Source organism: Tyto alba, unplaced genomic scaffold, assembly GCF_018691265.1.
Source record: "Tyto alba isolate M040663 unplaced genomic scaffold, T.alba_DEE_v4.0 Super-Scaffold_45, whole genome shotgun sequence".
NCBI lineage: Eukaryota > Metazoa > Chordata > Aves > Strigiformes > Tytonidae > Tyto > Tyto alba.
In genome coordinates, this window is record NW_024881321.1 from 28236926 (window position 1) to 28253137 (window position 16212).

General features: G+C 42.5%; 1 protein-coding gene across 1 annotated transcript in view; it reads left to right on the forward strand.

Annotated features, from left to right (window-relative positions):
• Positions 1-1278: 1278 nt before the first annotated feature.
• Positions 1279-16212, forward strand: part of HS6ST3 (heparan sulfate 6-O-sulfotransferase 3) — a 314797-nt gene continuing 299863 nt past the window's right edge. Inside the window, exon 1 of the mRNA XM_042806237.1 lies at positions 1279-2140. Coding sequence (XP_042662171.1) covers positions 1599-2140 — 542 coding nt within the window. The 5' untranslated portion in view covers positions 1279-1598. The remainder of the gene's footprint in view (positions 2141-16212) is intronic.

Consider the following 16212-nt stretch of genomic DNA (forward strand, 5'->3'; position numbering starts at 1 on the left):
TTTCTGACAAGCTTTAATGGGAGCTGATACTCTGTTCCAAGAGTCCAAATACTCTTACTTTCTGTATAAAAATCTTCATCTTAAAATACATTGGTCTACCTATTTTTTTTAAGTTTTAAAGTTAAATGGTCCCATGGGAAGGCACTACTCTTCTATCAGCCTTCCAGAGGTGAAGTTGTCTTTAGAGTTGAGCAAGAAAGTAGCTTTAGCACTGTCAGATATCTAATTAATCCCTGAGTAAATAAAGGCATTTTGTAATTAAATAACTGAGATGTGCAATCAGTTCTAACATGAAATGCTTTGCATAGTAATATATTATAATCCAGGACCTGTACGAGGTTTGTATTTGGATATGAAGGGTTTGTAACAGGCTTTTGAAAATATGAACTCATTTCAGACAAAGCAGCGTTTTTTTGACAAAACTCAGCTAAGTGTGAGCTGTAAGCTAAAGATTTTAATGCTTATTGAAAAAATATTTTTCAATAGCGAAAGTAACACAGTTGCAGGCTGAGGATGGCTGTAAATATGTGAAGGGGCTTGAAAAATCAGCTTTTGAAACTTTAAGAAAGTAGGTGCTAGGCTACTGATGTTAAAGTCTTGGGGACATAAATGTTTTCCTCAAAGTCAGTTCAGCATTTGAGACTTTGTGCTTTGAAAACCACAGCGGCGCTGCCGACTGTTTGATCTGCAATTAGTTAGTTCATCTGCGTAGCGGTCAGTGTTGCCCCACCTAGTTATCGGAAATACTTAATCACCGGGGTTGCAAACACGGGCCTGAAACTGCCAACGGCAAAAGACACCACCCTCCTCCCTCACAAAAGCGAAAAAATTATAACAGGATATGAAGGAGTTTGAAAGAAAAACAAAACAAAACAATCAAAACCGAAACAAAACAAACAAATAAACAAAACCAATTTAAAATTTATGTTACTTATTTCCGTCTCGCTACCTGGGCGCCGGCGCGAGCCGCCCCCGCTCGCGCCCCGCTCACCTGGCGGAGCCCCTCTCTCAATCTCATTGGCTGCCCCACGCCCCGCCCCCCGGCGTCTCATTGGCTGCTTCAACCCCTCCCCCCGCCCCCCGCCGCGCGCTCTCGGTCTCCGCCCGATACCTGGCGCGGGGAGCGCGGAGCGACTCCCACCAGCGGCCGCCGCTTACTCGCCGCCCGCTCTCATTGGCGACGGAGCCGGCGTGCTAGGCCCGCCCATTGGCTGCTCAGGCGGCCGGCTTCGTCCCGATTGGCTGGCGGGCGGCGGCCGCCCCGCCCCGCCGGGGGCCGGGCGGTGTGTTTGGGCTGGAGAGTTGCCGGCGGATCGGAGTCGGGCGGCCGGTGCCGTTGCCGCGCGTGCCGGGTGGCCGGCGCGAGGCGCTTCCCCTTTTCCCTTCCCGGCGGGGAGCGGGGTGGCCGCCTCGGGGGGGCTGGAGGGCGGCGCGCTGGGCTGAGCGGTAGCGGAGCCGCGGCCGCCCTGCCGAGCACCATGCCGTCGGGAAGGGAGCCGGGCGCCCCTCGGCTGCGGCATCCGACCGGGGCGGCCGCCCCGTCGACAGCGCCCGGCGGCGCCTAATCCCTGCCCCTCTCCACCTCCCCGCGCGTCGCCATGGACGAGCGCTTCAACAGGTGGCTGCTGCCGCCGCTGCTGGCGCTGCTCTTCTTGCTCATCGTGTACCAGTACGTGTCGCCCGCCTGCCCCGGCGCCGCCTGCCCCCGCCGCCCCCCGGCCTCCGCCGCCCGCCGCGGGGGGGGCCCGGCGGAGAGGGGGGAGAAGGAGGACGAGGGGGCGGCGGCGGGGCTGCCGCGGCTGGGGGCCAAGTTCCCGTTCGCGCGGGGGGAGCTGTGCCGGCGGGTGCGGTTCGACATGCGGGGCCGCGACGTGATCGTCTTCCTCCACATCCAGAAGACGGGCGGCACCACCTTCGGGCGGCACCTGGTGCGCAACATCCGCCTGGAGCAGCCCTGCTACTGCCGGGCCGGGCAGAAGAAGTGCGCCTGCCACCGCCCGGGCGGCGACAAGGACACCTGGCTCTTCTCCCGCTTCTCCACCGGCTGGAGCTGCGGGCTGCACGCCGACTGGACCGAGCTCACCAGCTGCGTGCCCGCCGCCATGGAGCGCCGCGGCTGCGCCAGCAACCGCACCCTCAGGTCAGTGGGAGACGCGAAATGGGGGGGGGGGGGGTGGTGTGTGAGGGGGAAGCCTGCGCGGGGCGGCCGCCGGCCCACGCGTGCTGCGGGGCGTCTCGCCGCGGGGGCTCGGTTTCCACCCGATCCCCCCCCCCCCCCCCCCTTCCCCAACGCGGTGGGAAGGCTCCCTGCGAGTGGGGAGGGGGAGCCTCCCCGCTCGTTTGGCAAGAACTGTCCGCTGCCGTCGTTAAGAAGCGAAAGGGGCTAACGAACGAGCAAGCGAACAAACAAACAGAAGGTCTTGCCTCCCGGAGGGGCTTCTGCTTTGGGCTGTGCCCCTCCCTGTCCGCTACCTGTAGCGCATTCTCTTCGCCTCACACCTGTGCCGATCCCGCGTTAGCGCGAACGCAGCCGCCCTTCTGCGCGGGTTAGCGCGGGAGAAACTCCACCCGGGTTCATGCAAGTTTCTCCCATTTGCCCTTTTGAAACTTGCTTTTCGACAAAACGCTACCCGCGCGTGCGTAAGGAGGGTGCCTCTGCAGAACCCAGCGGATCGCCGCAGCCGCCGAACGCGGTAACCAGTGGAGTTTGAAATATCCAGAAGCCCCGAAACTCTTTGCCCGGTGTGCGCTGCTGCCGTGCCGGGGCTGACCGTTCCTGCTTTGCTTTAATCCTTCCCGTTGCGCAGCGGCCGCTCGCTTTGTGCGAGCTGAAGGTCGGGCGGCGAGCTGTGCCAGGCTCCGCGCAGGGACCGCGGTGCTCGCGGAAATCGCACTGGCGATGTTCCTTCGGTGATCAGAGGACAGTGGAAAACTTCTGAATCCGGTGTGCGCGCTGCCTCTCTGCGCCTTACCTTGTATTGGCCTTCTGTTGGGTCCTGCACAAGGTCTTGTCTGTTTTTAAAATGGAAAAAATTGACAGATGGGCAGTGTCGATTCGGGATAGCTCTAGGTGATCCAGTAAGTTTTGGCTTTGTTCTGATTTATTTACCATTAAATCAGACTTTAAGGCTAATATCAGTTCCTGGTTTTATTTGTGTGATAGACTTTGAACGTGCATAATGAGAAGTTATGAGCTCAGTTTTCTCTTAAACCTTTACAGTGTCGTGACTGGAACTTCAACGTCTGTAAAATATTTAGGAAAAATACTTTTAGATAGTTTTCCTGATAACTTATATTGTTTCATGTTACTATCAATTTTATGAGTCTGCAAACTTTAAATTTTCAGTAGGACCACTGACACAGTGTGTTTTGTGTCTTATCATTTAAAAAGATACATTCCATGACACATGCGGACTGATTTTCACAGGGCCCATTCATCAAGGTAACAGAGTCGATTATTGTAGTTGTTGAACAACTTCAAGATTATTTCATAGGAACATCAAAGGCCTTCCCATACCGTAAAGCTAGTCACTTTTGGCACGACTCCGGTGAGGATAATTTGAATTTATTGTTGGTGGTTGTGGACTCAAACTGTATTTGAAAAATACTGCTAAGGTATTTAATGCAATTTTGTGAAAAATGTTTAGCTGAAGATGAAGTGTATGTATTTGTGTGCTAATGAAAGAGAAATGCTGTGAATGTCTTTGAGGGCAAAATAACTTGGTAGTAACTGTACAGGTTTAAGGAGCATTCAGTTAATTTGTAGTGTAAACCAGGGAAGGGAGGAGGAAGAGTAATACTTGTAGAAATGTCTGAAAATACATAATCTGCCACTGAAGTCCTCATTTCCTCTTGCATAAAGCTTATTAGAAGGTAAATAACTGAGTTTTAAATTGAATTGCAAAGGTGACAAATGGGCAGTAATATTGGAGTAGTGGCTTCAGTAATTTGAAATAAAAACATGATTACACTAAGTAAATTTAAAACTTTGAGTTGAATTACATAGCAGGTCATAGTAGTCATTTGGTGGATAATTAGTAATTATTTTGATTGAAGCCATGTAGTGACATTTGACTGTTACAGGTGAATAGTGTTTTCTTCATTTTTTTTAGTTGGTGAAAGATTTGGTTGGTGTGATTCTTGATTGATCTTTAGATAGGTGAGGAAAGTGCTGTGAATAATTATTTGTTGCATCATTCTAATATTAATTCCTTCTTGCATTATATCCTGTGCTGGGCAGATACCTTTTCATTTTTACCTTTGTCTTCTCTTTATAATAACATACCCTGACTTCAGTTTTTCAAAGAGCTGTGAAATGAATCAGATAACACCAAAGTATGGGTTGTCTCTGCCATGAGTGCCTATGCTCCTGGTAGAGTTGGAATCAAGCCTAAAATACTTTGCTGGAGGACTGTGCTATTAGAGGTATAAGTCCAAGTTGTTTTTTTGTTGTTGTTGTTGTGGTTGTTTTTTTTCCCTAATGTCTGAAGGTAGAATTGAGAATGAGGAGATTGTATGCCTAAAATAGGTAAGAAACTAGCATATGAGTCTAATGTGAAGCGTAGAGATTATTTTTAAGTCATCATTTAAAGCTTCTGAATGTATTTGAGGCATTAGACTTTCTTGAATAGTTCAACTTTTCCACCTTTCAACTATGGAGCAGAAGACTAGGGTAAATTGGTTAAATATTTGACAGTGAATTTTGTTTGTGGCTTGGAGGGCATCAGGACAAACCATATTACGAATTTGGTAGCAAGGTGTTTGATCTCTTATGCCATATATTTGATGCAGTGAGGATAAGTGTATTTTGATTTTTTTTTTTTTCACCCCCTCATAGCAGGGTGTTACTGTAATCTGTTCTTTCAGATCTCTATATATGTAGCTGATCTTTTACTACATAGAGGGTATAAGTAATTTAGAGTATAAATCATTCTGAAAATATGCTTCTTAGAAGCTGGTAATAATGTAACATAAGTAAAAATTAAACAAGTGGTGCTCAGAAGTATTCTCTTTGCTATTTTGTTATGAGTAAGCTAGATTATGTCCTACCTTTTATCTCAGGTCTTTAGAAGTGTTCATGAAGAAACTATAATTGGAGTTCATGGGACCGGCTTGGTGGTGAGGAGAGGAGGGAGGAGTGGATGATGGTCCCAGTGGGTATTAGAAGGTGTGCAAAACACTCCTTCACCTCACCCTGGCTTCTTTCTTTCATGGACAGTGGGCTTAAAGGTGTTATACTTGTGAAATTTCATCGAGGTTCTGAAGAGACTTTATCTCAGCTTTTCCTGTTCCTGATGTTGGTGTTTTGAAGTCTCAGGTCCCGAGAAGGAACACAGGGCAGAAATTGCTGCTGTGCCTCAGTGACTTGAACTTTAAGCCCAAGCCCCAGCTCTAATTTTGATGCCACTGGACTTTTGCCTCTGTGTGACTTAATGGTATGAAGTGAACTGTGCCCTTGTCCCAGCATAGGTACTTCAGTATGAAAAGTTGTTTGTTGTCAATATACTGGATGCTATTATGAAGTTGTAGAACTATCTTTTTTTGTTCAGAATCAAAGGTATTCTTTTGAATGACATTTCTTTTAAAAAAATCAAACTAAACCAAGAACTTTTGACTTTATTTCTCCAAATATTTGGACATGTTTTTAATTTTCAGGATGTGAGATGTTCTTCTTAAATACCTGCTAAAGTGTTTACAGAGGCACACCATTAGTTTTTCATACTAATGTATAGCTTTCACTTTTACAAATGTTTCTGTCTGGATAGTGAAAGTATTGAGAATGGTATTCAGCTGATGCTGTTTTAGATTAAATTCTTAGTAGTGTAGTTTTCAGCTCAATATTTTCAGTAATTAGTATTATTAAGGCAGTGGAACTCTTCCCATGAAGATGCAGTTAGGTTCACATGGAAGTTCTTGCATCAGCAGCATAGCCCCCATATACATTTAACAGGAGAGTTGTTGCTATGCAATGTATCTACAATTTGGGTTATTTACTCTCCCTTACAAAAATGGCTGTTACAACAGGAAATAAGACTGGTGCAGATTTTTTTTTTTTTTTTTAAGGATGAGTCTTTTGTGTATTTGCTTTGCCCTCTCTTAAAGTCACTGAAGTTGATGATGCTTGTGTTTGGCTTTCCTTCAGAGATGTGAAAAAGCTGAGACTATGGAACCTTTGCCAACATTGCCTGAGGAAAGAAGAGGAAGAGAAATGCTGTTAGATGCCTAACCTGGGATGTCAGGGAAAAGCTGGTCCCAAGTCAGTGAGTGACGTTAGGCTGCCTCTGTAGACACTGGGGAGAAACAGGGTCATACAGGAAGGCCTTTGGAGGGTCTAGGATGTGCTGAATTGTCTTCTGGAGGGGCAGTTCTTCCTTTCACTGATTACAAGGGAAAACTGGAGTGGCTAATTGGGATGTGATGTCTAAAGCTAGATGAGAAGAATGCCACATCTCATGTTGCAGAGATATTGTCCAAACCGATGGTTTGTCTCTGTTAGGCTACCAGTTAAAACCTGGTGTGTGAGGCAGGGCTTGCTTTGCCTCTCTATGTATGAGGGATTGAGAGGGGACCTTAGAAGTCCTAATCAAGGCACATTTTTTCCCTTGCTGGTGTGCCCGCAATATTAATAATTATTCATTGTTATTTGTTACAAGTTTGGTTAAACTAGGAAGGTAATCTTTTAAACTACACATTTGAAACACTTGAAAGAACACCTCATTGAAAGTGTTGTCTAATTTTCTTATATGAAACAGTGAGTGAAATCAGTCTAATTGTGTAAACCCCATGAGCTTTATTATCAGTGCAGTTTTGTCTTTGAAACTATTGATTTTCATTATTTTGCTTCCATTATACTCTCAGTTTCCTCATGTCTGTTTAACTTACTGTGTGCTCAGTTATTCTATGGAAGTATAAATCAGCATTAAACCCGTGAGTCATGGAATTGCATGAGTTGAATAGAAACTATTAGTAGGATTCCTTTTTCTTCTTATGCAGTCCTTTATTTGACTATTGAGTGTTTTTAAAGCTCTAGGAATAACAGAGTGTAAGATGGACTCTGTTCTTCGCAGCCATGGCAACTATGATCATCATAAAAATGTAAGAGCATTAATTGAAAATTAAGACTATGCTGATGGTACTGGGGAGAAGAGAAAAAAAAGTGAAAGTGTTTAAACTGAGAAAAAGCACAAATTCTCTACCATACCTTGGTATCTTCTACTGAAATGAATGTTAGAGCTAGTAAGCTCTATATAGTGTTTTTTTTTTATAAATGTAAGGAACAACAAGGATTAAACAATTTCCTAAGGTCTTGCTACTACTGATAACGTGGTGTTTGTTTTTTTTTTTTTGACTTCCTTAACTGTCTCCCGTGTTTGATGGTTTAAAAGAGCCTTGTTACTCTGCTTAAGGTTTTCATTGTCTTTACTATTGGAGAGTGGTGGTGTGTTCCCCCAATGCTTAGTGTTAATCTTATTTACTTCAATTTTAACCCCATTGAATCTTCTCTCTTTTGAGAAACTGAGGACAAATCGATCCCCTTTTCTCTTCAATAGTCTACTAGGTACATAGTTTCTTAGGAAGTCCTCTTTCAAACTTCCTTCTTAAGAAGTAACCAAATCCCACTCATTCTGTATTTATTGTAGGCCATTCTTTCCTCCTTGGATTTGTCAGTTGTTTTCTTGAAATGTGATGCATCAGTAGGGCTACAGTATTTAATCTGTAAGTGTAGTACAAAGTGGAGCAGAAAGATTACTTTGCCTATTCTGAAAGTTGTGCTTGTGGTTGTACACTTCAGTGATTTTGCAGTTGTCCAAGACTGACTGTTCAGCTTGGGAATTAGGCAGTATTAATTTTCTTAAAGACCACTACTTGTATTCCCATTGTCTTTTTATATGATTCTTATGCTCATCCCCACTGGATTTCATTCTCTCTAATTTGTAAAATTGATTTAAATTTTAATTTTGTTGTTCTTAGCTTTTCATCATTGGCATATTTAATAAATGTGTTTTGTATTCAGCATCCACATTGTTGATGCAAACATTGAATAGAATGAAATCCCTTTGTAATAAACCTCTTGTTTGGTATAACTCAAAATTGCTTTCCAGGGAGTTCTGCCTCTGCCACATCACATTTTTTCGTAGATTGTTTTTTCTGGCTTGTGACATTAATTGGAAATGTTGTCTAAAGTCATACCGCTTATTTCTTTTTATTTTAAAAAGCATTTCCTTCCTACTGTTCCTGTTTGAAGTCAAGTAATACATTTTTAGAGGTAAGTTAGGCTGATTTGATACAACTCGATTGAGGTAGTAATGCTGTTTGCTAATCTTTTCTTCTATGAGTTTAAAGATAACTTGCCTTAGAACTTGTGGCAACAAGTAGCAATTCTCCTTAACTAGTTTTTGCACTGTACTAGTTTCCTGTGAGATTTCCTGTGCCCAGAGTAGGAGACAAATGACAGAACTTTTCAGCATCAGGGCTGTCACAGCTCTGGGAAACTTTTGACCCAAAGTTAAGTCTTGTCTTCAGACTTTTTGAAGCTGCTGCAATAAAAGTCAGCAGATTGCCTACAAAAATGAGTAGAACACATGTTTACTGTTAATTGCTAGTATTCATAAAACAGAGGACAGCATTAATTTAATTGTGAATTGGGTGTTCTCATTTGCCCATCATTGTCATTTACAGATAACTGTGAAATTTAGTAAGTTTTGAGACAGGGAGATACATTTTATGAAAATTATCACCTGAGCGGTAGTTCTAGTTGTCTGGAAGATAACTTAGTGATTTACCCAAGCAAATTTGCTTGCTTCTTTCGTACAGACCTTGCTGCTTCCTTTTTAATCTAGTTTAATGTATCATGTAGGGGTGAGGTTTTGGCTTCTGGTATTTCATGCTGAAAAATAGGCTGTCTAAAAGGATTTTCTTTAAAATGAAGGAGCTATTCTGTTCTTTGTGCAGGAGCCAGGCAGAGAAACCCTGGAGGAGAAAAGAGAGTGGAAGTGTCAGTAGCATCCCTTAGGGCTGTACAGTGTTATGAGACATAGCAGCTGTTGTAATTCTCTTGTGTTGTTAAGATGCTTTTAAATTTCTATTAACTAGCTGCCTAATTTATAGTAATTTCCAATCCTCCTGAATAGGATATCACTCAAATTCTTCCGTAGCTTTGGGGTGTGTATTGGTTTGATGTGCAATAGGAGAAGTTACTGTGTGAGTGGGAAAAGTTACTGTGTTATGCCATTCCACTGATAGAGATTAAATCTGTAGATTTAGCCAGTGGCAAAAATAGGGATAAACTTGGTCTTGATTTTTTTTTTTTTTTGAGAAGTCTTTGTGGGTTAGAAAAAATCTCTGCCAGCTCAGCTCTTGTGATCACAAAGAAGCTCAATGGAAAGTGTAGAGATTGGATGATTGATTTCTCCCTTCAGGTGTGTTGGTGGTTTTCACATATTGCCTTTTAAGTCAACAAGAGTAAAGCATTTCCTCCCAGAGTTTGGTGCAGAGTTGATAATGTAAAGACTCTGCTGCTCTCTGGGCAGAATGAGACCTGGCTAAAGCATGGAAACCTGTATTCTTTAATTTGTTCAGTACTGCGTTCAACTTGCTGCCAGTTCTCTGGAAGTATTTATAACCCCAACTTTTGGTGCTAAAGTACAATGGATGTCTTAATATTCCCGATTGCCTTAGAAGATAACTTAAAGTCCCCTCAAAGTTCTATTATTGCCGAACAAAGTTTTCAGATACTGTGTAGGAGGCTGATTGTATGAATTAAGGGTCTAATTTGGACTGCTGTTATGATTCAGCCTTGAAACAGCTACTAATTTAAGGCAAAAAAATTAACAGAAGTATTTTGGGATTTTGTTCAAGATGGCATGGATCTTCTTTCAGAACAAATTCTAGAGTGGCAAAATCAGTAACTCTTGAAGTACTTGCGGTCTGTTACATGTTCAGTGCTCAAGATCTCAATATGTATTGACCAAAGTATAAAATGGGTTCTTGTAAGGATAGGGTCTTTTATCTTCAGGCTTTAAGGACTTTGGTTCTGGCTTCATGTATACTTCTACAAAGACCTGGAGTTTGGCCCACAGCTTAAAGTCATCCTAGAAAAAGCAGAGGATTGGCTTTTAATTAATGGTTTAAACTTAATGTCTTAAACCCCTTATTTTCTTTAAAAATATGTTGTGAAAGTGTATCAGTGCAGGTTGAAGTGTGGTTCTGAGTGTCTGCAAACCGATAGAGATGCCAAGCATACTGCCTTAGTCTTGGGGAAACTCTGAATGTCATGTGACAAATAATGTTGGGGTAGGGAAAACAATGACCAGATGCAACTTCCATTTCCAAAGTCAAAATAATGAAGAATTGATGAAGGAAACAGTGATATTCATAATTGACTTGAGAGTATACTTCCCAGTTCTGTGAAGCAACTTGACCTTGATAAGAAGGCTGGTCACATGGTTCCTGTTGCTGTTTGGTACTGGAGGGAAATGATGCCTTCAGGATGTTAGAATATGTGGAGGAGACGAACTCTCTGAGACAAGTCACTTTCTGAAAAAAAGTAAATTTGAAATTGAGGTGAGTGAAAGAAGGAGGCATACTTCACAAAACACTAATCAAAAATAATTTTTTTTCAAATTCTCACCTAAAGTCTAATAATGTCAATGGAAAGAGCTTGCCGACTTACAGATTTCCATTTGTAAGACTTGAGCATCTTATTCTTTTTAATTGTATGTTAAATGAAATTTTAGAGGTGGCAATGTAGGAAAAAGCGTTTTGTTTTGTTTTTTTCTTTAACCAAGTAACCTATCTCTAACTTGTTTTCTGAGCTAGCTTTTGTTTAAGTAGCAAATATGTTTGTATCTCAGTGATTGTGTATTTTCCCACTCAAAAGAAGGTTCTTGCAATTTTTGACTTTATTTCCATGTGTCTTTGCACGCAGGCTAGGCTGAGAATGTGGGGGTAGGTGGGATAGCAACTTATGGTAGTTGCTTGAGGAATTCCTCAGAGTAAGAGGGGAAAGAGGAGAAGCAGCGTAGGAATAAGCTGTGAGCCCAAAGTGAGAGCAAAGTCTGGAAGACAGCAGAAGAAAGCAGGGATCAGAAATAAAGCTACAGTCTTGCGAAGTGAAGGAAGGATCAAAATTATGCAATTTGAAAGTTCATTTTTTTTTCCAAATAAAACTTGGGTTTAGGGTGTAAAGCATATGTTCTTCTATACTTTTTGGAAGAGAAAGATGTGGACATAATGAGAAACTTCAAGTACTACCTAGTTTGAGCTCCTGTCCTACATAGGTCTCTTCTTTTTTTGGCATAGGTTTCTCAAGTCAGATAAGTGTTGTAATAAGAAACCCAAATGTTAAATTAAACTTCTTCAGCTCCTACACTGTAAATCCCCAGTAGCACAATTGTCATGTATTATTTTCATCTTTTAACTAGACCTTAATTTTTAGTGATGGGAGTAGGACCATTATTTTGCAAGAAGCCTCAAGTGTGACTGATGAATAACTTCTGTAACTGCAAAAACTTTGTTTTCATGCCAGCAAAGCCTCTGTCAGACTAAAGTTATATCTTTTCTGTTGCTGACTTAACAAGGTTCAGATGAGAAGAGTAATTTTATGAAATACTTTGTTATTCTCTAGTACTAGTCATTTGGATTTAATACGGAACCATGTAGGTAGGAAGGGACCCCTGACAGTCATTTAGCTTAAATCCCCACTCAAGTCATCTAAAATAGAGCAGGTTGCTCTGGGCATTGCCCAGAAGTTTTGATTAACTCCGGCGATGGAGATGCCACAGTGTCTCTGAGCACCCTCTTCCAGTGTTTGACCACCCTCATGGGAAGAGAGGTTTTCTTACTTAGCTGAAATGTCCCATTTTCCAAATTGTGTTTGCTTCTTCCTGTCTTACTGCTATTTGCATCCAAAAATAGTCTGGTTACAACTTCTCTCTACATTCTCACATGAAAATTGAACAGAGTACTGAGGTCTACCTGGTTGCTGCCTTGTCTCCATACTGAATAAACCTAGCTCACTCAGCTACTCCTTGTGTTATCATATGTTCCGGCCCCTTGATCATCTTGGCAGCCCTCTGCTGACATTCCCTGTTATATACCAGTGTCTTACTGGTCAACCCAAAATTGGACACATTGCTCCAGATGCTGTCTCACCAGTGCTAAATGAGGGAGTGAGGGGGGAAATAACTTACCCTATCTTTTTGGCTAGCTGCTGTTAACATAGATCGGTAACTTGGTTAGCCTGCTTCATTTACAAAGGGCATGTTGTTGGCCATTATTCAACAGTGTCCATCAGGAACCCCAGACCCTTTTCTGCAGAGCTGTGTCCTAGCCACTCAAAGCCCATCCTGTCTTGTGTTCTTCACCTCAGGTGCAAGCTTTTTCTTTCACTTAAAATCATAGACTCATAGAATGATTTGGGTTGGAAGGGGCCTTAAAGATCATGTAGTTCCACCCTCTTGCTATGGGCAGGGACACCTTCCACTAGATCAGGTTACTCAGAGACCAGTCCAACCTGGTCTTGAACACTTCCAGGGAGAGGGCGTCCACATCTTCTCTTGCCAACTTGTTCAGTGTCTCACCTGTCCAATGTCTCGCCATCCTCAGAGTAGACCACTTCTTGTGGTTGATTGTCATGGTTTGAGCCCAGAGGGCAACTGAGCACCACACAGCTGCTCACTCACCCCTTCCCCCTCAAAAACAGGAAGGAGAAAATAAAGCAAAAGGCTCAGGAGTTGAGGTGAAGACGGGGAGGGGTGACTCACCCATTATGGTCACAGGCAAAAGGTACACTTGTTAGGGGAAGAAAAAGAACATAAATTTAATTAAAACACTAGCAGCAACAGCACTTAACACATAGAATAGGACAGTGAGAAGCATAACCACATGATAAAAACACCTTCCCTCCCATCCCTCCCTTCTTCCTGGGCTCTACTTTGCTCCGCTAATGATATCTCCACCTCCTCTCCCACAGCGAGACAGGGAATGGGGGATGCAGTCAGTCCTGCCACTCCTCCTTCCTCAGGGGGAGGACTTCTCACATTCTTCCCCTGCTCCTTCACGGAGTTCCTCTCATGGCAGACAGTCCTCCATGAACTTTCTCTGATATGAGTCCCTCCGATGGGTTGCAGCCCTTCTGAGCTGCTCCAGTGTGGATCCCTCCTGTGTGTTGCAATCCTCCCAGTGCCAAATTACAACAGCGGAGCTTCCCACAGAGTCCTGGCCTCCTTCAGGTGTAGTCACCTGCACTGGTGTGGGCTCCTCTGCAGGTTGGCATCTGCCCCGCCATGGACCTCCGTGTGGGTGTCGGGGACAGCCTGCCTGCTCACCACAGGCTGCAGGGGACTCTCTCTGCTCTAGTGTACTGTACCCTCCCTGCCACTCCTACTTTCTTACGCTGACCTCAGTGTTTGCATAAGTTTCTCCTTCACAACTCCAACTCCTCTTCCCAGGTTCCCCTTCTTAAATATGTTATCACAGAGGCGCAGCCACTGTCGCTGCTTGGCTCGGCCTTGGTGCAGAGGTGGGTCTGACCTGGAGCCAGGGGAGCTTTTGAGGAGCTTCTCACAGAGGGCCACTGCTGTAGCCCCATCCCCAGCTACCAGAAACCCCACCACTCACTCAAACCCAGGACAGTATTTTAACTACTCCCTGTTCCTCAATCTAAGAACTCTTTGAACAGGATCAGAGCTATAATTATTACATAAAGGAAGGATAGATGCAATGATTTTTTTCGCTGTGAGGGTTACTTTAGTTTGTCAAAAGAAACAACTTATTGCCAGCAGTAACTTTTTAAATGTGTTAAAAGTTCAATGGAAAGATGGCCTTAAGCACGTGTTATAAATTTGTCCCTTTGTATGTTTCTTTTAAGACTGGAATGGTATGCCTCTCTGGTGCAAGGGAGGGTCCACTTTTTCTTATGAAGCTGATCTTAGTAGATAAAATAGAACTTGAATTTGTAGTTCAGTAATCAAGTGGTTACATATTTGTTTTTTGTGGTTTTTAATGCTTGGGACTCCTAGTGTTCTGCAATACTTACACAGTTTCAGGGTATGTTTGTCTGGTTTGAGCCCAGAGGGCAACTGAGCACCACACGGCTACTCACTCACCACTTCCCTCTCAGAAATGTGAAGGAGTGAAGCATTTTTATTCAAATTATTTTTATCCAGAAAGCTAACACTTTCATAGTTTCCCATATTCACAGTGCAGACAGTTTTCTTCAGAGCTCTTTAACTTCCATCTAAAGTGATAATTTTCTTTATTAAACTGTTCACAGTTAAATTATAGTGTAAAACCTTAATTGTCATATGTCAACCTGAAATAACTTTCCAGAGTTTACAATTAAATAACGTAACTAGTTTGCCTTTATTTTTCCTCTTCCAAAGTTGAGTTATTGTATTGAATTCAATACAGATAGGATTCTTTTTTTGCAAGGTTCAAAACTTCTGTATAAAAACTTCCAAATACAGAATCCACAGAGGAGGAACAAATATACAGGCAAAGAACTAGTGTTTATACCTTTACATTTCTTTAAAGTGGACTATAAATGCTTAAAAACACTAAGTTGGAAAATCTAGGAGATGTGGTCTTCCACACACTTTTTAATCAGTCTACTTACTAAGCTACTGGGGAGAAATCTCAAATGAGTTTGTGTGTATATGTGTGTGTATGTATTTTTTTGCTACTTAACTTTTTCTTGTGGAGTGAAGGTTTAAAGATTTGTGTCACAGACTTCAGCTCAACTGTGTTAAAGTGGTCATGCCCTTCTTGACAAGCTTTTAAAACCTGAAAATGCTCATTGAAATGGTTTCCTCCAACTAGGGAATTTAACTGACTGAATAAAAGGAGTGACTGAAAATAGCTCTTCTTAAAAAGCATAGGTTCTCTGTAACACATTACCTTCTTCAGCGAAGTTGTTTTGATCTCCACTTTCGTGGTTCTGTTGTCCAAAGCTGATGTGTCAATGATCATGTAAATGTACGCTGGGTTTTGCAGCACTGCCCCGGACTTCTGCAGATTATTTCATATTAGTGTGTATCTCTTTTCATTTTAATTAAATTGCCAGATATCTGACAATGGGATAAAGAACCCCACTGTGATACGGGTCAGTAGCAGGCATCTAAACGGCTGCCAGGCATTGCTATAGAGAAACAGTAAAACTGATGGACTGCATCTGACTAACAGATTGACTGGGAAGCTTAAGTGCAGCCACACAGAACTGTAGCTTTGATTAGGAGAGCAGTGGGAATGGTAGATGTTTATCATTCTTGTTTCATGCTCTGCTACTTGTATTTCAGTCCATTATCAGGCAGTTCCAAACAAAATATTAAAAGTAAACCCAAACAAAACATAAAAATCAAGTGAATTAGGACATATTCATAGCAAGAAAGTAATTGTAGTTGCATTGATATTTTAAACAAAATTATGAGTTATGTTTCATTTCAGGACCTAAGTTTAGTACTGTGTGACTAGAGGATTTTCACTTTGTGCCATATGTATAGATAACAGAAGAGCTTAAAAGGACATGTGGAAAAAGAAAGTTTCACTTCCACAATCATGCTTTCTCTTTTTCTGTAAAGACACCTCCTATTTCTTGTATTACCCAGGTTACACCCTACACTTCCGATTTACCTTGTTGTTAGCCTGATGTTACCCACTCTCCCACACTGTTGTCCTTCCTATTTTGCCAGCTCTTTTGCTTTTGTTTTACATGTTTTTATAGTGTGACTTGCATCCCCTTTGCATTGTACCTGCTTGCTTTGCATACAGAATGAGCTGGTTGGAGTACTGTTAATCTGTGCTTGACTTGTTTGGCAAGATATAGGCTCGAATTGTTGGCTCTGAGCTTGTCTGCCCTACTGATGCTCAAAGTGACTTTTGGACTTTTAGCTGTATGGCCTTGCAAGGGCTAGCAGAATTGACTATTTTAATCTGTCCTAAATTCTTAGTTTCATTGTTCCATCTGTTCTAGCAGCACATAAAAACTGATAAGGAAAAAATAACTGTTCTTTTTCCCCTACCTGGAAAGATAGGGGACAGAAAAGATGCATTTCTATGTAACTGCTTCTGTCTGCTCCCTTAAGCTGCTGCTCAGAGGGCTTTTATAATTGGTCCCCTTTGATGTATATTCAGTTTCTTCTAGGATATAGTATTAAATAATTGTGAGTTGCCTCTCTAGCACATGCCTCAGTCTTTTGCCTTTATAATGTCTTG